General features: G+C 41.9%; 1 protein-coding gene across 3 annotated transcripts in view; it reads left to right on the top strand.

The window, feature by feature from the left end:
• septin12 (septin 12) overlaps positions 1-21,080 on the top strand; it is a 52,007-nt gene extending 30,927 nt beyond the window's left edge. For all 3 annotated transcript variants that reach the window (XM_029437425.1, XM_029437426.1, XM_029437427.1), the window contains exons 2-10: positions 4,859-5,266; positions 6,856-6,984; positions 11,870-11,951; positions 12,437-12,574; positions 14,110-14,227; positions 14,503-14,598; positions 15,226-15,322; positions 16,401-16,452; positions 17,353-21,080. In XM_029437425.1, coding sequence (XP_029293285.1) covers positions 4,859-5,266; positions 6,856-6,984; positions 11,870-11,951; positions 12,437-12,574; positions 14,110-14,227; positions 14,503-14,598; positions 15,226-15,322; positions 16,401-16,452; positions 17,353-17,518 — 1,286 coding nt within the window. In that variant the 3' untranslated portion in view covers positions 17,519-21,080. The remainder of the gene's footprint in view (positions 1-4,858; positions 5,267-6,855; positions 6,985-11,869; positions 11,952-12,436; positions 12,575-14,109; positions 14,228-14,502; positions 14,599-15,225; positions 15,323-16,400; positions 16,453-17,352) is intronic.
• Positions 21,081-22,189: the final 1,109 nt, after the last annotated feature.

Raw genomic sequence — 22,189 nt, 5'->3', positions numbered from 1 at the left:
CGAACAGTCGCCTCTCTGTGTCGTCACACTCACAAAAAGACACTTTGTTTACAACCAAACACAGCACTGCTAATGCGTTCAAGGAGACACTGTCTAACGAAATGTCCGCCACTACCTTGTCTCCACCCTTCCTATGATGGCAGGCGTTTCTCCTGCTTTGAAGTGTGACCTTCAGATACCACATCATATTAACTAGTTATGTTCTAGAATGACCTCAGGCCTGTGCTTTTATGGTGGTATGTGCACCAGCTGTAACAAGACTGAAAAGGTGGAGCTAATTAAAACCAGTATGTGTGGGTTACCCCTCTACCAGTGAGGTTATTAATAGTATTGCAAACCAGATAAAAGTGAAATCAATGTACTCGTCAGAGAAGGAGGTGTGTATGCTGCTGTGTATTCTCACTTACTATCTTACAAGGTCCTGGACATGACCCACAACATGTTTGTGATTCTTCTGTACTTTGCTAATACATTACTGCTGTGTGTGTGTATTGTAAGATAGAAACTGCCCTGCATTAGAAAGAGAAGCTTGTCTCCTTCTGTCTTTCTCTTTCTTGCCTTTCATTTGTCAGTTTGCCGCCCTGAGCAAACGCTGCCAGTCTCTCTCTCCTGTGGTTGGACACACTGTTTGCTTTTCACATGCGTCTCTAGTCACCACAAACTCCATGGGTTCCTTTGTCTTCTACTGTCTCTGTGTCTCCATATTATTGTCTTTGCTTTTCATTCCATGTCTTCACAGTTACATATTGAGCCACATGCTGATCAGCTAACACCAAATTAGCCAAAGATATTGTCAACATATCCTATCCCATCTTTCACAGAATGATTCGGATTCGGTTTTAAAACTACTATATATTACAGAATAAACTGCAATAAGTTATAACTGATGACGCATTATTTAAAAGCAGTCCATGACATTTACATGCATGAGAATTCATCGAGGTATTTCAAGCTATGTTTCTCATAATATCTTAGTGAGTGATACAGGTCCATGTAAAGGGTCACTCCAGTTGTTTAGTGTTGCACCTTCATAAGGTTGGGAGGACTCACAGGAGACGCATAAATAAAACTAGAAGGGCACTCGGAGAACTCCACCGAGCACGTTTTGTAAGTGAGAAATAATGCGTGTATTTGCTCCGTAATTCAGATGCGCTGCTAAATGTAATGGGTTCTCCCTTCGCCCATGCTACACCCTTTGTCACAACCCCGGCTCTAGGGCAGGACAAACAGACGATAAGGACACCAAAGGGTAAAATATATAAGGGATTTATTTGTAAACAAAGACGTAACTTGCACAGCAAGGTATGCAAACAAAAGACAATGCCAAAAACCTGCGGTTTCCTGGCTCAGGCAGGGAGAGAGAGAGCAGCATCGCGGATGCTGGCCTTTTATGGTCCTGAGGTGCGCTGCGCCCAGGTGCTCCAGATCAGACGGACACTGTCATCAGCTCCACTGACAAGATATACAGCACAGTGACTGACACAAGACAGGTTAAGCAGGGGCTGTCCCATTGGGCCATCAGCACTGTATCACCATCCCCAAGTACAAAAATCGGGACTCAAGTGAAAAAAACAAAAAACACAACATATACACACACACAACTCTTAATTCTACATGCCCCTAGGCCTGCCACTTTACCCCCCATATCCTCAGCAACCCCGGTACCTGAGAAGCAGATTAAGAGAACGCGAAACAGTAAAAACAGGTTTAGAAAGGCAGTAGAAATTAGTCAAGCGCTCAGAGACAGGAGAACTCAGAGCAGAGGAGCACGTGAAAATGCTACGACATTGTCCCTTCCCTTAATGTGTCTAATGTCAAGGTCGTCGGACTGCAAAAACACAGACCATCTCATAAGTCTCTGATTCGAACATCTAAGAGACTGCAAGAAAATGAAAGGGTTATGATCAGTGTAAACCACCAGCGATGTTCCCCCTGCTCCTACATATACATAATGCTGTAGAGCCCAAATCAGTGCCAATGCTTCCTTCTCTATGACGGAATAGTTGGACTGATAACTTGTGAACTTCTTTGAAAAGAAGCTGACCGATCTCACCACTCCTTGGTCATCCTCCTGGAGCAAGACGGCACCTGCACCCACTTGACTGGCATCTACCTGCAGCATAAATGTTTTATGAAAACCTGGAGCTGCTAGCACAGGGGAAGAGCACAAGAGTGATTTAACATTTTCAAAGGCTTGTTGGCACCAAATAAATGGTGTTTTGTCCGGCTTTGGTACCAAAATACAAGGAGAGGCCCAACTTGATGCTGACGGCACAGCTATATTGTTTTGTAACATGTATGCAATCTCAGCATCTAGTTGGCTGCGCTTCTCAGGTGACATACGATAGAACCGCTGTCTAATCGGTTGCATGTCTCCGACATCAATGTCGTGTTCTATCCATGTGGTACGAGAGGGAATGTCACCAAATAAACAGGGATATTTATGCAAAAGTGCACACAATTCACTCCGTTTTGATTCTGACATGTGGAGAGTAGCTTGTCCAAATTACAAAGCGACTCAGAATTTTTCAAACGTCCGTACAACAAACTGTCATCCGGCTCTGGCACCCCATCGTCCTCACGCGCAACGGACATAGAGCACCCCATCTTTATTCATGCTATCAGCATCAGACACACGCTGATAGTATGGTTTTAGTAAATTAATGTGACAGAGTTGCGTTAACTTTCTCCTAACTGGCGTTGCGATGATATAATTCAACTCTGACACTTTCTCAGCAACGGTATAAGGACCAATATACTTAGCCTGAAACGGCGACCCCGTACCATACCAAGTGTCATGATTGTAGCCCTCCTTGGTGGAGGTAATAATGGTTCAAATATACGCACAAGATATTTTGACTTTTAATCCCTAGTCAAGCTTCACAAACACATCACACATTTCCCATAATGCAACATACTGCATTTTTTTTAGACCCTCCCTGCCTGGTAAAAACACTGGTTAAGAAGTGTTAAACCTAACAACAAGTATGTTTACATCTGGGCTTTGTTCATATTATTTGTGATAGTAAAACACTTCCTGCTTGAGTCGAGTGTAAAACAGAATGATTGACACTCAGATTTGTGTCCTGACTCATGGGGATTAGTTCTGTTCCAATGGTTGTACAGTTGGATATTTATAGCTGATTAAATTATGTGGACTAACACGAACCAACAGCTTTTGTGTGCATCGTGTGTGTGTGTGTTTGCGTGAGTGTGGCTTGGCTGTGTGTGCCCAGTAAAATGGTACAGCTCGATGAGTCATACAGAAACACACAAACACACACACACACACAACTACAAGTTCACAGGGGGTGCCATCCAATCCTCTTACAGCACAGCACAGACCACACACAAATACACATACACACACACACACACACACACACACACACATAATGATAAACTTCAGTTACTTAGACCAGCTAAGTCCTTCAGTGTGTGCGTGTCTGTGTGTGTGTGTGTGTGTGTGTGTGTGTGTGTGTGTGTGTGTGTGTGTGTGTGTGTGTGTGTGTGTGTGAGAGCAGATGTATATTAGCCTCTTGTCTGTGTATTAAGTAATGAGCTAGAGTCAGGACTTGGTTAGCCTAGCTTAGCATAGACAGGAAGCAGCTAGCCTGCCTCCTTCCAAAGTGCATAAATACCAACATCTTTAAAGTGCACAAACATGTTATATCTTGTTGTATCATCCAAACACAAATATGACAGGTTGTGGATATGTGCTGGAACTATTTTCTGACAAACCACATCCGCCCAGAACACTGCTGTGGAGTGTATGTGTAACAGGTTGCCACAGTCTTTTTGGTCCCTGTACAACTACCAAACCTGCAAACCTCACTCACACTGCACCAGTAAATCAGCTGGGCTCCATATGTAGACAGCCTGATATAATCTGGAAGTAGCCTAACCAACCACCTCACCTGACAGTCAGCCTCCTCTTTGAATTCAAATGCACTCACACCTGCCACAAAGTCCGTTTCAAGCTTGTTTTGCAGAAACAAACAAGTGGTTATTCTTACAGCATCTCTCTGTATGATCAGTATTAAACAGTAGCTACATGGATGGTCAGTTTTTGGGTGATATGAAGGGAATGCCATCTTCCTTACAAATGTAAAATGACCAAAAAGCATCTGCCTTGTTACCCTGCCCCCCACCTCTCCATCCCCTAGTAGCAGAGAGTCCAGGGGCAGAGGGGTTATTGTCTAGTCAGCCTGACTCATTGGTCCTTTATCTGACTGAGATTTATGGGAGTTGAAAGCCTCCACCGGCCAGGCGCTGCAGCGCCACGTTCTGGTGATCCATGGAGTCCATGGTGATGAAGTAGCAGACAGTAGCAACTTTTTCTTTGAGGCTATAAGGACTATGCACCAGAAACAATGCGGTGCACACGCATGTGTCAGAATTGCTTTGACTATCAACATGAATATCCTGGTGAGTTCACGGTGACGCCGTTAAGTGACAATAGATCCAGTTTCCAAAAGTGATCAACCTCCAGCTGTTACACTGACAAACGCAGTGATTACACATATATATGGGTTAATCAACAAGAGCAGTACTGCACTGGTTTATATTTAAGTTATCAACATTACATAATTCACATATTGCTGTGGGGCATGACCCCCACCTACCCTGCAGTGATAACTGTACAGCACATCACCCCCCCTAAAACCACAAATATACACACAGGTTGTCCACCGTGGAGCACTTTGTCAATTGTAAAGTGTAAGATGTTGAGGATGATGCAGAATGCAAACTATCAGCTTTTACAATCCAACAATGTAACTTGAACCTCCCGAAAGCCAAATCAGTAGAAACTATGTCTACAATTCTCTCTGATCTTCACCTATTTCGTTATCAACAGAAACTGCTGGAGTGCTGGAGACGGACCCGCTCAGCCCAATGGAGGAGAGAGAGGAGAGAGGCATCATGGGACAAGAGCGTGAAGATGAGGGCAAGTGCCAAGGACAACCAGCCAACATGGACACCCAGAACTCCATGACAGAAACAGAGGAGAACTGTGTAGAGGTCTGTACCGAGATGGAGGAGAAGGGGAAGGAGAAGGGCATGGAGGAAAGAGAACTGAAGAAAGAGATGGAGATGAAGCTGGACGCAGAGGTGAAGATGGAGCTGTGCCCGTCTGTGCCAGGCCTGCAGATGAGCTTCATCCGTGGCACTGACCTGTTTGGCTATGTGGGCATTGAGGCAGTGCTGGACCAGATGAGGCGCAAGACCATGAAGGCCGGCCTCGAGTTCAACATCATGGTGGTTGGTGAGTCTCACACACGACACCTGCTTTGTTATCAATGTTACATCATCACTGTGCTATGTGTGATGCACATACGCGTCGTGTGAGTCGTGCCTGTGTCTGATCAGTTTGTGTTGAGGCTTTGCCGCTTTTTGGCCAGCTCTGTGTCACTGCAGCCTGCTCGTGTGACAGTTTGTCATAAGCTTCGATTAAGCTATACATTTAACTGAGAGAAAATTACTGATTTGAATGTGCATGTAGCACCAGCCTCAGGGAGCAGATGTGGTACCGTGAGGGGAAGTATCAACAGAGTAAGTAAAGGTTAAAAAAAAGTAACTGGGAAATTTGTTAAATTATGCATTTTAAACATTTGAATATACATTTAAACATCAGCCAGGGTGATGATTTATTTATGAAAAAAGAACTTAAATAAATATTTTCTTTTTTTGTTAAATTAATTAGAAATAGTGGTCCACACTTGGTCATATAGGAGTGTGTGTGTGTGTGTGTGTGTGTGTGTGTGTGTGTGTGTGTGTGTGTGTGTGTGTGTGTGTGTGTGTGTGTGTGTGTGTGTGTGTGTGACATGTCAAAGGATTTCCTGTCAGTTCTTTGCATTTTCACTTTTCACTTAGAAGAATAAATTCTCATCTACAGTGGCATCGTGTTTGAAAAGTCTGTTTGCTGAGTGTGTGATGGTTTGGGGCTGCTGGCTCTCTTCCTCTTTGAGATAATATAGTTTGCTTATTGGAAGAGGAAGTGTGATTCTGTGAGGAGGAAGTGGTTTTGAGAGTTGGTGCTGTCGCTCTTTCCTGCGACACACGAAGAGATGATATACACTTCCCTGCTGTTCGATTGAAAACAGGAAGTTTCCCCATGATAATTATATTTAATTCAAGTTTGCTGATTGTTTACTTAGTTTTTACACCTTAGAGAGGTCTCTTTATGTGATTCTCTATTGAATTGAGAATATGTGAACATGAAAAGAGACCATATGCAACGCACAAATTTGGAACAAACAATTTGCCATTTTAGTCAGGAAGCTCACGTAGGAATGTTTCTTTATCGTGCAGCACAGCAGTACAGTTGCTGTTTGCCATCTTGGCTTTGACCTCATCACTTAAAGCTGTATGAATAGAAAAGACAACATTGACATGTTATCATCTTAGAAACCATTTGTGGTTATACATCCAGCAGACGCAGAGCACCAGAAGCATTCATTTGAAGTGGTGTTTGTGTCCACTTAAAGAATCTCTACTTTTATTAAAACTATTTATTAGAGCAGCTTTAACATTTTACATCTTTGGCTTCTTTCGTTAAATCAAATAATGAGTTATTAATGAGAGACAAAGAAGTGAGACAAAAATAATTTTAATTTAGAGCTCAAGGTAAGTAATTAATATACAAATGAGACTGTTTTTAAGAGTGAAGTATTCCTTTAAGAACTCATACCCCGTGGTGGGGGTTAGGGAGAGTGGTGGTGTCTCTCAGCACCTATTCCAACTACAGTTGGCAGGGCTTTTAGTTTCTTCTTCAGATAAGGAGACATGGCAGAATACAAAACTCTCTTACACATATTTGTAGAATAATTAAAAGCATTGGTTTTATGCCTGCAGGTCAGAGTGGTTTGGGGAAGTCCACGCTGGTCAACACTTTGTTCAAGTCCAAAGTCAGCCGGAAGTCATGTACGCCCAACTACGAAGAGAAGATCTCCAAAACAGTCAAACTGCATTCAGTCAGCCACGGTGAGTCCACACACACACACACACACTCACACACACACACACACACACCCACACACCCACACACACACACATATCATCTTCTAGCTCAGGGATGGGCGGCCCGCGCCCTCACTTGGTGCGGCCCGCGAGCCAATTTCAATCTATCGGAGCTCTGCGAGGGGGGGTGCAAAGTAGCCCTCTGGAAGTGAGGACACACTTTTTGTAGCCCTCCCTATCCTCAAAGTTGCTCATCCCTGCTCTAGCTGTTACACCACAAGAGCAGTCAAGCACTGGTATATATTTACGTTGTGCATCGGCAATGATCTAAATGACATAATTCTCATGTGTTAGGACTCCCGAGTCTCCTGAAGGCATGATGTGACCTCCTTGCCTGTCAATATATAGGACTGTGTGTGTGTGTGTGTGTGTGTGTGTTTCTGTACTCTCTGTCTTCCTCGTTCTGCTACAACTGATTACATTTGTGTAAAGAGGCCAGTGTGAAGAGGTTATGACTAATGATAACAGACAACACTTTCACATCACTTTTGAGACACCGTAAGATGATATGGAGAAGTGATTTTAACTGTCAGAGATGTTGCCTGTCGATGCTGAGGTAGCCCTTTCTTCAACATCTCACGTTGTATCAGGCAATGTGTAATAAATTAATGAGCAAGACTGATTTATGGTAATATTGGAAACTGGATGCTAATGCACATTAGTGTTGATGTCCACTGATGACAGCAAGAGAAACAGACTGCAGTTGTGTATTCTTACCTTATAACATAGATTAGCAAATGTTAGCATGCTGCTATCATGCTAAACTAAGATGAGTACAGTCAACGTTCCATTCTAAACATCTGAACTGTAGCATTATCCTTGTGAGCATGTTAGCATGCAGATGTTAGCATTTAGCCCAAACACTGTGCCTAAGTAGAGTCCAAAGAGCTGCTAGCATGGCTGTGGAGTCTGAGTCTTGTTCTTACATTTTCATTCAGTGGAGTTTTACATAAGTACCTGTTGATGGTTGAGGATATTTTTTTAATGACTTTAAGGATGAACTACACCCTGAGTACACAAGCAGGAGTTTATGTGACAATGATTCCTGGCTGAAGTAACATTTATGCAACTTTTACTTTTTTAAGAGGAAATTGTTGACCTTTTCTTCTTCAGAAGCCTTATTAGCTACATTCAAACAGCTGTTTTTCTTAAGTAGCCTTACATTAGATAATAGGTATCCTTTTTTGACGATTTGATTTATGAAGGTGGTGAAAATTACAATTTCAAGCTGTCATCACTCTGTGACGTTTTAGCAAGTACTCCACCAGTACAAACAGTTAGTCATCCTGTGTGTGTGTGTGTGTGTGTGTGTGTGTGTGTGTGTGTGTGTGTGTGTGTGTGTGTGTGTGTGTGTGTGTGTGTGTGTGTGAGTGTGTGTGTGTGTGCGTGTGTGTGTGTGTGTATGTGCGTGTTTGTGTGTGTGTGTGGTTTGTGTGCTTGCTCCTTTAAAATAAAACATCAGGCCAAAGAAACATCTTTTATTTCACACACTCAGTCTGTCTCTCTGTGTTCCGGGAATGCTCTTTCCATGTGTGACTCAAAGAATGTGAAGCTGTAGACCATGACATGATATCCTCCATAAACATCTTTTCCTGCACTCACATGCTCTTTTAACGTAAATAAATGCATGTCACATTTATGTTCTGCACACTCTAAAACATCATGCTGTATTGAAGAAGAGTTGAAACCAGTGATTGAGACAACTCATTAGGAAAATGTTACTAAGTTGATACATCAAGTGAGAGGAAAGGACATTTTCTTATAGACTTCTATACAATATACTTCGTTTTGCAACCAGTGGAGACACCCCAGTGCTGGCCTTTAGAAATAATGCAGGTTTAAAGTACTTCTGCATTGGCTTCACCTTTCAAACTCGGAGGTTGCCGCTTCATTGTAACAATTCAAACAAAAACAAAAAAATGATGTGAGGAGCAGATACGGAAGTGAAGCTCGCCTCCACTCCACGCTGTCAGATTGAAACTGGATCTTAGATCTGTGTTTCTCTTTAAATGTGTGTCCCAAGAGCACCAGAGCTGACGGTGAGCTCTTTATTACAGGTCATTCTACTATATTTTGTACAGTATATGGTGATTCTCATGCATTTGTTAGTACAGGCAACTATCTGTTTCACAGTCTTTCCTTTTACTACCATTGCCTCAGGGACAAACTGAGAAGTGTTTACAGTCTCATCACCTCTGGCTACCAGCTCCTGTCTTTGTAAAATTCTTTAAGACGGACTTGGAAACTTCCCTGGAGCTTTAAAAGTGGAGTTCCACATCTACAGTTACAGTACTAACTCCTCAACATTTCCCAAACATCAGTCAGAGGCCATGCTGACCTCACTGCCTATAAATCCGCTAGAATTCGGGAAGTGAAAAGCAGTAGTGACCCTCCAGCAACTGTAAAGCCCATTAGAAACCTAGTAAAAGGTGTGTGGGTGTGGGTGTGCATGTGCGTGTGCATGTGATCCCCATCACTCCTGGCTTTACTGTCCCCCTGCATGGTGGGCTGAACCTAACCGTGTCAAACACTTCGAGCTGCAAGTACACTGAAAAGACGGATTGAAAAACAGTCATTTAGTTCTTGTGAAAGGCCTGTCCCCTTGCACATATTCTTCGTGGGCAATCACGTGACAAAACTGTGTAACGTATGCGTGCAACGCCATGTTGGATGATATACAAATAAAAAATGGCATCTAAAGCGAACAACAACAACAATACAACTCCGACTTCTTCAAAGTATTCTGACTCTCTGGAGTCCTCTACAAAGGCAAGATTCAGAGAAAAAGTCCAAATTTGCGGCCGTGATCCGTACACGCTAAAGCCGTCGGATCATATTAAGGATTTAGATTCATTACCGCCGATTGAATATCCGGATATTGTAAACTACCTTGTGCTACAAACGTTGTGGGCAACCAACGCACAAATGAAGGCATACAAGAGCTTAGATGCTTATAATTTCTTTGTTTCTGGCTGGGTTGGTAGTCTTCTTACTACACCACTGAAAGATGACAGGGTGCTCGTCCATGCCCGTGTAAATCACTCTCGAAGAGCTCGAGATACACCGCTCAAGCCGTGGTTTGTGAGTGAGAAGAGCGGCGATGTTATCCTCGCTAACGTAAACATAGCTTTAGCATGAGCTCTTACCAGATATAAAGTGGACGCCACACACTTCTTCTTCTTTTTCTTCTGTTAAATCCTTACGAGTTATGTTGCTAAACCACAGTTTACGGCGTTCAGTAGACAGCAATTCATCCCTCTTTTGTGGATCGTTGTTTTTGATGATTGTAGGAAATCTAAAGAACCGTTTCTCTGGGTCACGAGTAGCGTTATTACCACAATTATACTCTGCACATAAGATTGGCATTTTCTTTCAATCTTAGACGTTTAAATACAAAGAAAATTACGAAGCATTGCAGCAACTCACACGTGAACGCCGCAGTCTTGGTTGTATTTCAATCCAACATGGCTGAATTCCGTGTTGGGAAATAAGCGTGACGTCACATGCACACGATTAATTGAACCAACACAACAGATGGATGGATAACAATCAATAATCAAATATTTTATTGTTATTCATAACAAAAAACAATCTTGTTTAGGTAACTTAAATAATTTACTTAAATTAATTCAAACAATTTTGGCATAAGGCTGCAACAAAGCAAAATGTGAAAAAGTGAACTTGCTCAGAAGTGCACAATGATCTCATTTTAAAGACACAACATTTATGAGTTGTATAGTGGATTAAAGTAAACAAAATCCATTTGTTAAAATGGTCCCTATTGTACACTGTACACACGTTGAGTATAATGACATGTACAGTCCATGAGTTAGTTTGAGTGATGGCATGTACTAAAGCCCAATGTACTTCCTCTGTATGCATAACTCAACTTTTATATTCAGCGAAAGCTGCGTTCAAATCAAGATAAGCAGTATTTCAGTCCTCGTGTGTATTTCCTTAATGACATGTTTTTGTAAGTAGTTCTTCCTCACTGGTTGAAGTTGTGTGAACCAGTGAAACCAGTTGCTGTACAGGTCTGTTGGCTGACTGGCAGCCCCAAAGTGTTACTTTATTGCAGGTTAGTGAAAATGTTAATGATCAGGTTCCAGATGGTTGCTCTCATGTTTCCACTCAGAGGAGATTCCTGTGTGCTTACTCAACAATGGCAATGGACCCAAATTATAGTCTTTACTCCTCTGCTCGGCTTTCCTCAAACATTCACAGGTCGCCACACACACAGACATTACAGCCACACAGCGAAGGTATCACTTTGGTCTCATCATCACACGTATGTCTTCCTATGCTTATGAGGATTTACCATTCCCATGGCCAATCCTAACCCCCATTCTCACTCTAAACCAAAGACCTTTACACACCGGGGCCGTTTTCTTCCATCTCATTAATTCCTATGTCAATATATATTTTCAAATTGTTGTTTTTGTCATTAATACTTTCATACAGAACTCCAATATTTGGCTGCAAAAAGAGTTGCACCTATATGTATGAGGATCATCAAAACAACAACACGGAGGCTCCGTAATGTAGTGCAAACATCATGAATTAATGAAAGGATGTAGCAACAGTAGCTCAATGTGTGGGGACCTGGCGGTATCCTTGAGCAAAGTAGCGAACCTGCTACTGCTCAGGCCGCCTGACATTGGGACGACATTGGAATATTTCACTTTGCGTGTCGTTTATTTGTTATGCCTAAAGCTGCTCTCATGTCATCCCTATAGCCATGAACTAACTTTAACCAGCCCCAACCCTGAAGCCAACACTTTATTGGAAACCTGTCTGACTTTCCTCTTTTTTTTATTCCCCTTTAATCCCCCCGTCCTACTCTGTCCAGTGATTGAGGAGAAGGGGGTGAGGATGAAGCTCACAGTGATTGACACTCCAGGATTTGGAGACCAGATCAACAACGAGAACTGGTGAGTGGAAGGAAGGATAAGAAAGGAACGATGGATGCAGGCAGGCAGAGAAGAAAAGGGTGCTTTCCAGATCTGGCTACTATAGTGTTTGTGAATAATTGAATTCAGTTGCTTTAATCCAAACCAGAAAGCAACCAAGTTAAAGGGAAATGTAGTCTTCATTAAAAGAAACCCAAACATGAATGACTTTTATAGTAATACTGCCCCAAGTAACCACAGTAATGACATGATGGTGTGTGAGTATGTTTGCACATGACCTTGACCCACACCTGCCACCAACAAGAGATGCTTCAATTGCAATTGTAGATACCCATAACATGATAACAATGATATTAGAGTGAAGTTCGACAGCTGATTTTGCATCTGATTGCAATTATCCATGTGACAAGTATAAATGTTGCCTTTGTGCCAAGAGCCAAGCATACCTTCTCCTTAAAAGAAATGACCAGAACATTCACTCATCGACTCTTCTCTTCTCTTTCCAGCTGGGAGCCCATAGTGAAGCACGTCAACGAGCAGTATGAGAAATACCTGAGAGAAGAGCTGCATATCAACCGCAAGAGGAGAATCCCAGACAGCAGAGTCCACTGCTGCATCTACTTCCTCCCTGCCACCGGACACAGGTCAGCCCTCAATCACACAAGGCTATCGGATTTGTTTGGGTTTATATCCAGCTGGGCATGTCGCACTTTATAGTCTCAGTAACATATTTCATTCACAAACCATGTTGAATTATAAATAGATCACAGCACTAACAGTTTCACATTTCACTGGATCTATGATGTAACTCTTGGATTCCCCTGTTAATAACAGCAGTAATGCACATGATCGTTTCATGCTTTAATTACATCCCCTCAGTAACTGTGTTCACGTTCATTTACTTTCTGACACAGAGCAACAGCAACACATACTTACACAACTGGAGTTACATCCAAGTAAAAAATGTTGTACTAAAGGAAGAGGTTAAACAAGCTTCAACCGCCTCACAAGGGATTGCACGCCTGCCTGGTCTGTCAGTGTAGGACATCATGTATCAGGAGAGACTTATATACTTGAGCACACACTTTTAAGGTGACACACTTTACTGACAGACTAACGTTTTGACGCCTGGTGCGTGCTCATCAGAGTCCTTCTTTCAATTCAGTTTGTTGCCTCAAATCTGTGTGTTGTGAAGTCTCCCGATATGTTTCTTGCCGTGTGTCATTACTGCATAGGACACTACCGTGTGCAAACTCTGTGTTTACACACGAGCATGAGCATGAGCATTAAACACAAAGTACACCCATGGCTGATGGGAGTGTCATCGGTTTATGTTCCTTCATTCCTACACCGCGGCACTAGCTTGGAACAGAAGGCCTACAGTGTAATAATAATAATAATAATAATAATAATAATAATAATAATAATAATAAGCTTTATTTGTATTTACACTAATTGTGTAAAGAACATGTAAACACATTTATCAGAGAAACTCCCTCTTTTTCCCGTGGTAAAACAGTCTATTTGATCTCAGGTTTTTCAAAAATACACACTCTGGAAATGTATCCTAGTTACCTTTACACATTCAATGTTAAACCAGTTATAATTCACCATTAAAAGGCTAAGATAAAAAGATGTCAAATATCACCATTAAAAGGCTAAAGTAAAGAGATATAAAATATCACTATTAAAAGGCTAAAGTAAAAATATATGTTTTTAGCTTACTTTTATGACCTTGCTAAATGTGTGTCACTGAAAAGGAAAAAAGTGCTACTGAGTATCTTATCCTATGTTCACCATCTTGGCACCACAAGCGTTAAGAAGATCTTACGGGCAACTGGAAACGCTGCCATGCCGTAAAGATTTGCACCCCCTTCTCATGTTCACCATATTAGCATGAGCATTAAACACAAAGTACACCCATGGCTGATGGGAGTGTCATCGGTTTATGTAAACCAAAGTATTGCACAAATGTTGTAATGGCTCTAGATAAAAAGGGATAACCAAAGTCATTAGAATTTGTCTGAAGGGACAAAAAATATGACTTAAAATATGCTATTTATTTTTCTTGGGTTTCAGCTTTTGTCCAGTTAAAGCATTTTTACACTTTTGCAGTGTTACATTTTGTCCCTTAGACCTCTATTGTCACAACTGACCAGAGATCTGTGTGTGTTTGCAGGTTACGCCCCATCGATGTTGAGTTCATGAAGAGGTTGGGAAAGATAGTGAGCATCGTACCTGTCATTGCCAAAGCCGACACACTCACCATTGAGGAAAGACAGGAGTTCAAAGAGAGGGTAAGGGAACACACACACACACACACACACACACACACACATGCACACACACACACGCACACAAACACACAACTAAAGCTTAGATCACTCAGTGTCCTCCAGATGATGTTTTGATTGTGCAACATGAACAAAATCTGGTTTCTTGCTTGAGGAAATCTCCACCACATCGCCTGGCATCATGCATGTGCTCGGCCCTCATATCTCCTGCCGTAACGTATAACCTTCAGTGTAATGTAATCAACCTCACCCGTGTTTAACCTTTGACCCTTTGACAGATAAGGCAAGACTTAGCAGCCAATGGGATTCGTGTTTACCCTCAGAAAGAGTTCGATGAGGATCCAGAGGAACGCTTCCTTAACGACCGGATCAGGGTAACGTCTCCACTCCCGTCATTTAGTCACATTGACTTTGTCTTCCATTACTCTTCATTCTACTACATATAGATTGTGTGAACATCTTAAGTTACAGCTGTTCAATGGAAGCATTTTATAACATGGTATTCTATTTGGCTTGCTCATTACAATTCACCAGCTCATCTTGTTGCCCTGTCTTAAAATCTAGTTTTGAAAGCTTAATTATTGTAGCTTATATTGTGGTCACATTGTAACCCCAACCCCAGCCTGCTGAGTGTGGGGGTGCTCTGTGCTTGAAGGGAACTTGGAAACAACAGTTATGCACACAATTTATTTTATGGATATTTATAAAGTCAAGTGATCAAAAAGTCAGAAAAAATCAAATGACAAACTGAAATAAAGTAAATATGTCTTCAAATGAACATCACTGTCATAGTCAAAAAACTGTTATAATCTCATATTATTTGACACTTATTATAATAGCATTATATTATGCAACTATTATATAAGGTTGTCGTGTTTACTGTGCAGGGATTAGCAATCAGTTAATAGTGTGCTGGTGCTGCAGCCCTCACAGTGTGATGAATCAGTCTGACTGAGACACGCACATTTGAATAATGTCATATCATCATATTGTGTGTCCAGGAAAGCATTCCCTTTGCTGTGGTGGGAACGGACAAGGAGCACCAGGTGAATGGAAACAAGGTCCTGGGACGTAAAACAAAGTGGGGAATCATTGAAGGTAAATCAATTTAACATCACCTGCTGTTAACGTTTACTTCGTACAGTGGCCACTGTACGAAGTAAACGATGTGCAGCTGCCTCTAACATCATTAACAATATGTGATGAGGATATTCCTTCCAATGTGTGCATGCTATTATTACGAATACATTAAGTTATCTACATTTTAAAATGCTGTTTTTGTGTGAAAGCGACTTGCGTCTACAAAGTGTTTCCAAGTTGTTTTAGTAGAGACCAGCAAAAAACACCTGAACAAAATAAAAATGACTAAATCTCTACTTCTTTTTCTTTGGCTGGTAAGGAGTGAGAGGCAGCCGGCTGAATAAATCCATATTTCATGGTCGCAGCGTAGAAATACAACATTAACTAGAATGGCCAGTGGTGCGTTCACATGCTCCTCAGATGTTCACATCTCCTGAGTTGGGAAGTCCTTCTTCCGACTTCCGGTGTGTTCATGAGCTTTACGTCGTAATGTGGAAACAACATGGACACTACAAAGAAGATGTGTTGTATTTTATTTCTTAGTGTTGATTTTGCAGTATTTGATCAGGTGAGCCATGAAATGTGAACCAAAGATTTAGCTGACTTTCTAACTTGTTGTTCCGACTCAAGCGGTAACTCAAGTCAGGAACTTGTTTTTTCAATGATTCCGACATCACATGAATGCAGCACAAATGCCCTAAGTGAAGCTTTGTTCATGTATCTACCCCATGGTTGAGATCCCTCTCCTAAATAAATGGTGTACTTCCTCGGCCCATGCTACGCCCTTCCACCAAGGATCATTAAAATCTGGCAATGACGATTGATGACAACAGCTGTGCTGTATTATTACCCCGAACATGTCCAGTTTATTAACAGATGTAAAAGGGGTCACCCTGACAGACTTGATATCATCATTTATATAAGAATGGTTAGATGACAGTGAAGGAAGTGATATCATACAGGCAGACACTCAAGCTCCTCATTTTCTTCTCTACATTCTAAAGTATTTTTATAAAAAATACCAAATGTGATATTTAATTATTTGAACAGATACGTCTCCACTGTGTCAGCTGAAATATGTTTTCTCTTTCCACAGTTGAAAATGTGGCACACTGTGAGTTTGCCAACCTGAGGGATCTACTCATCAGGTGAGTGTCACTGTGTTGCTACACTCAGTTCATCATAAAGAGACAGGATATGAGTCCTAGTGAGGACCTCCGGAGTCATTGGAAATGTTAGAGGGACCTTTGTCAAGATTGAGAATGAGCGAAGTGAGATTCCACCCTGGTGGTCAGACAGTGGACCAGTATACTGTGTAGATGTCAATCCTCTTCCCGTCACACCTTTCAGAAGTGGGATTGGAGGGACTGTGTCCAAACATTTCTGTAACTTTAACAGCTCTGTTTTCTTATTTTTGTATAATCTTTGTTAAACCTGAGTGAGAGCTGTGTCGGAATTCTTGACAGAACATGAAGCACTTCCTGTGTTGCGACAAAATCTCCAGGCACAGTCAGGGTGTGGAAAGTGTCCGGTATGGACACCATGCATCACCTTGCATGTCCGTTTTTTTCAGATAATGTGGTTCCGCTGGCCTCATGTGCTAAACAACAAAGATAGATAGACAGACAGACAGACAGATAGCACCGTAGTGCTTAAAATATAACCAAAAAGACTTAAAGCAGCTTCTCTTGAGGCTTTTGAATGCAGCTTTGAATGTCTGTCGTCATACTTTATGATGTCATCACCTTAAAAAAAACTGTTTTTAATTCTCCAATGAATCCTCAATTTCAATTAATGAGTTAATCTTTCTTTGTAATGAATCAACTTTCTTTAAAGAATATAACTGTAGGGCTCGGTCATTTTCTTTTCATTGCTTGATCAAGCACTTCCTGAGGGATGACATATCAGAAATGTAAAATGTATCACTTCCTGAAGGAGGACCTCCTCACCTGCTCCACAGGGACTTGGGTCTGAATCAAATGAATGAAATTGAAAGCAGCAAAATGAATACCACGCTTTCAATCGTTCTGTTTGTGTTCTTTCGAAAGGTCTCACCTGCAGGACCTGAAAGACGTGACACACAACATCCACTATGAGACGTACCGGGTGCGACGGCTCAACGAGAGCAACATGACCTTCAGTGAGCTGGGACTGTCCACCTGGCCGCTGGAGAACGGGACTGCTGACAAATGCGAATCAGAGAGTCACCTCTGATCCCTCCATCAGCCTCCTTCTTCCTGCACCTGCCAGAGGAATGCTGATGCTCCTCATCCAATCAGAATGAGAGATGTGAAAAAAAAGCTATGTTTCTATATTTCTTTTTTTTCCCCACATAAAAAATGAGATGAAGAATAATTTTTTCTTTCTTTCAGTATGGGACAAACTAGTGGATTGTTTTTAAATGAGAAATTATGTTTGAGTTTTTACTCGTGCATCAAATATGGATACATGTGAAACAAATGTGAGCTCATATTTTCTGGAAGGATGTTGACATATACAGGGCGGAGAGGAAACTTAAACATACAGCTCCCATGGTTATCGGCTATATAACTTGTACACTATATCACCAAAAGTATGTGTACAGCTTAGGCCTTATCACCCAACCTCGGTGTTGGAAAGCCTGAAACAGAATAGTGGATGCTGTTAGAGCAGCACATCAATGCACATAGTGTCAGCATCACAACTATGGCATACTTTCTACAGGTGTCCGCAAATGTTTGGCAATGCAGTCATTCTTGCTTAGGTCAAATGTCCTCTGAGAAAGTTGAACATGCTGTTTATATGTTGAACTTGTTTAAGATACTTTCTATAAAGCTTGAAGGCCACATTCAAGTGCCAAATCAACAGAGACGTGCTTACTTTGTCCATCATCTTTCTCTTTCATAGAGTAACTTCTCGTAACGGACTTCTATCTATTACCTGACACAGATAGAATACACATAGTCATTATGTCATTGGTTGAGTACATAATGCTTAATGCTAGTGGAAGTATTTACTTCACAGTCTTGCTCAGTACTCCACCCAGTGGATACAGCAGACACAAGGACTTCTTTTGAGATGTGTGTGGAGGAAAAGGAAGGAAAAACTAATAAGTCGTTAAGTTAAACAAGTTTTATGTTCAGTATGATATCAAATTGTTGAAGGTGTGGTCACTGACTTTGCAAGATCGTGATCCAGTCTCCTTTTCACATGTCACTGAGCCAGATGAGGTGTAAGATAGGATAGTTGATGTGCGAAATATAACCTACCATTTCTATAATTAGTGATTCATTAATTAGCTCTGCAGCTCTGTAGTTCTGCAGCTCTGCAGTCCTAAGCCAGAGAAAACTTTATTCCGTTCATTACTCATTAACAACAACGGGCATTAATAGAAAACAATTGTCAGAATTTTCATTTCATTTCACCAATATTGCCAAATGGAATTCAGGGATAGATTGATTCACTTTTTCATTTACATTGTGTGCGAGGCTGCTGCACTTCTGAAGATTCACAGTATTGTTTCCATGTGAGTTTCTTGCTAAACCAATTTATAAATTCCATATGCTTTTGTACAAAAGGCGTTCATATTGCACTTCCAACATAGTAAATCACACCTTGACAGCACCAATGTACCACAGTAAAAAAAAAACACAGAATAGTTTAGAAAGAAATCAAGATAACTACACTGAGGCCTTCTTTAGGACACTATATGAAAACATAAAAATATTAACAATAAGCCTCAGTGACCTAGGGCTGGGGTTGCTGCAGCACCCTCAGCAACTCTACTCCTCTCCGTTATGGCTGCGCTTGATTAGCCCGGCTCGCAGCAGGCAATGTTAAAATGCCTTTGCAGATGTAGACAGAGGGACGTCTTCAGCGGCATTAACCATTTGTACAGTTCATCACGTCCCGTCTCTCTCTGTGAAGGCAGGCGTTTCACCCTCCAGAACAGGCACACATGCTCTGCCTTTAGATGTGTTCAGATGACAAGTCGTTGATGTATTTGCCTTCCCGCCTAAACCCCACTCCTCTGTTACATTTTTTAAAATATGCTGGCAAAGGAGATTCCTAGTACCCTTTAAAGACGGCCCTCTCTGCTGGGTGTGGTCACAGGTGTGCTCTGTTGCACCTGTGAGCACACCTAACAGCGATGTCATTGTGTGCTGTTCCACCCTGGAGTACACTTATACATCACTGCTGCATGGTGAGGAGTCAATCCACAGCAGAAAAAAGATTGTCAGCTGTTGTTAACACATTTTGACAAACGAGAAAAATGTGCCTTCGTGCCATCATCACAAGGTGTGTAGTTGGATGGTTTGACCAATTACTCCACTTGGGGTTAGCAGGGTAAAGCTTCTTTCTGTCACTTATTCAGTGTTTGAGTGTAGCTGATCACACACTCTGACCACATTAGTGTGAGTCACTTCATCGTCCTGCTGCTGTCCCTCCGTATTGTTCAGTCGGCTGCAGTATTCTCTGTAATAATTGAACTGTGATGTACTGTATGTAACGGCCTCTTGTTTTCTGCCGGCCAACATTAACACAGAGAGATAAGTATTAACTGATTGTGATTGAGTGACAATTTGCATGATATTAATTTAGTAATTTCCCTTCTTCAGTTCCTGCATTTATTATTCAGATACTCCAAAGATCATTTGTATCCAAGGAAAGCTGTTCAAGCGTGCTTTCTCTGTTTCACATTGAACCTTCATGATGGCTGCACTGCTCTACTGGGGGCCACTGAGCAGCTGGAGCTGGATTGTATGTACAAGGTATCAAGTCAGACCATCTGTGCCTTTTTGCCATCATGCGTGATGAAAATAATATAATTTTCCTCGCTGGCTTAGTACCCAACTTTGCGGCTGCAGACCAGCTCCGGCCTTAAGAAAACAATATCAGATTTGACTAAATGACATATCCTTATAGTCTGTTAGATTCTAAACATGGCACAGTCATTGTGTTGGCTCTTATTTTCATATTTCATATGTTGCAAGTAGATGTGCCTGTCCAGTGGGAGGAGCAAACGAGACTGTGAGTGTAGACACCCCATGGCATAATTCGCCTTTAGCCTCTAATGGTCAGCAATAGATGAAATAAAGCAAATATAGCTTTGTGTCTATGAACATGAAAGTACGGACTGGCTTCAGGTCTTAGCTTTATGCTTGTGCAGCAAGCTAGCTATCATGACTTTAGATGAAACCATTGAAAGTTTCTAAAAAGGTTTGTAATAAAGGCAGGTGTTCTATAATGTTCTGAATGTTTAATGCTGTTATTCATTTGATTATTTACATCTGTACTTTTTCTACTGTGACGTCATAATCTCCTCTGTGAAAAAGGTCTATCAGCTACTCGTGTAGCGACATTACTCCTGTCAGATTTGAATTTTCCACAATGGCTTTTGAAATGCTAAAATGATTGTTAATGTTAAAATGGCAAAGCATGCTCAGCTGTCTTTCCATGGGTGAATGAAGATGAAGGGACTACTTTCTGTAACTTAACTTCACATAATGTGGAGTGAGAGTAGGCACCATGCTAATATGTTAGCATACACAGTTACACTGTTATCCAAAATGTCAGTTACCATCCAATGATTGTGCACACACATCATGTCAGACTGTCCTCTCACCGCTCAGCTCTGCTCCGTATCCTCCACCTCTGTGTCAACCCTCCACCTTTGTATTTTATACTCAGCATGTACTAACAGTTCCTGTATGATTATTGTCTCTGTTTTTTTATAGTATTAATGATGCACATGTTAACACTGTTGATTTGCAATTAAATACTTGTCACCTTCTCAGTCCAGTGTGTAGTCATTGTAATAAACCTGCTTAACTGATGTAGGCCAATTAATTAGGCAACCATTCCCAGCCCAGACCGCCAGGGGCCTCAAAAGAATGTCATTTAGATTTTCACAATAAAATTCCCATTTAATTAATTAATTAATTGCAAATGTGTTATTGTTAGTGAGATGTTTAAACTCAACCACATCACTAAGGATGCTCTTGCATTGTGAACTGCAGTTTTAGCAGTTTGGTTAAATTTGGATATTCTATCCACTATCTACTACTACTAGGTCGTCCTCAGACGGGCCCTCCATCGGTGCTTCCAGTCATCCTGATCCTCCATGCATCTGGCTAGCTCGCCAGTATTTTCTGCTCCCGCATCTTTCCTGAGTACATCCACGTATCCACGGGACGCCCTTGTGATCGGTGCCCGTGTGTTGGCTGCCACAGCACAAGTTTGCTGGCTGGCAGGTCTTGGTGTCTCTGGCAGTGACCTGCCAGCCTCATTCTTCTGACCGCTGTTTTCTCATCCACCCTTAGCGCCCCCCCATACAAGTGCGTGTTGGTGACATGCTCATCCTTGTTGATGCCAAGTACCACATGCAGCATTCTTGTGTAGCACCTATCTAGGGATTTCTGCAGGGTGGGCTTCAGGGTCCAGCATTCACTGCCATACAGGAGAACAGACTCCACTGTTGCATGAAAGAAGCTGAGTTTCATTTGTCGGGGGAGGTTGGAGTTCCACACAGAGGTCATGCCGTTCAGGGCCCTCCATGCAAGCGCCTTCCTCACTTTAAGGTCTTGCTCGGACGAGTTGACCCACGAGCCCAGCTATTTGAAACCATTGACTTCCTTTAGAGCAGTGCATCCTGTTGTTTTTAGAGGTGGATGGTCCGGGGGGATGTTATATGTTATGAACTCAGTTTTCTTGGCATTTAGCTGAAGGCCAACCTTGGCGCACTATGTCTCCACTCTGCCCAGGAGTTCCTGTGCTTGCTCTACGCGGTCAGAGAGCAGACTGATGTCATCCGCATAGCCCAGGTCCGTTAGGACTAGAGCGGGGTGTCGTCTTGACCTCCTTGGTGTTATTGTGAAGCCGAGTTCTAGCTCCCGTACACTGATG

Source organism: Cottoperca gobio, chromosome 8, assembly GCF_900634415.1.
Source record: "Cottoperca gobio chromosome 8, fCotGob3.1, whole genome shotgun sequence".
Lineage (NCBI taxonomy): Eukaryota > Metazoa > Chordata > Actinopteri > Perciformes > Bovichtidae > Cottoperca > Cottoperca gobio.
Note: the sequence above shows the minus strand (reverse complement) of the source record. Positions and strands in the feature narration are given on the sequence as shown.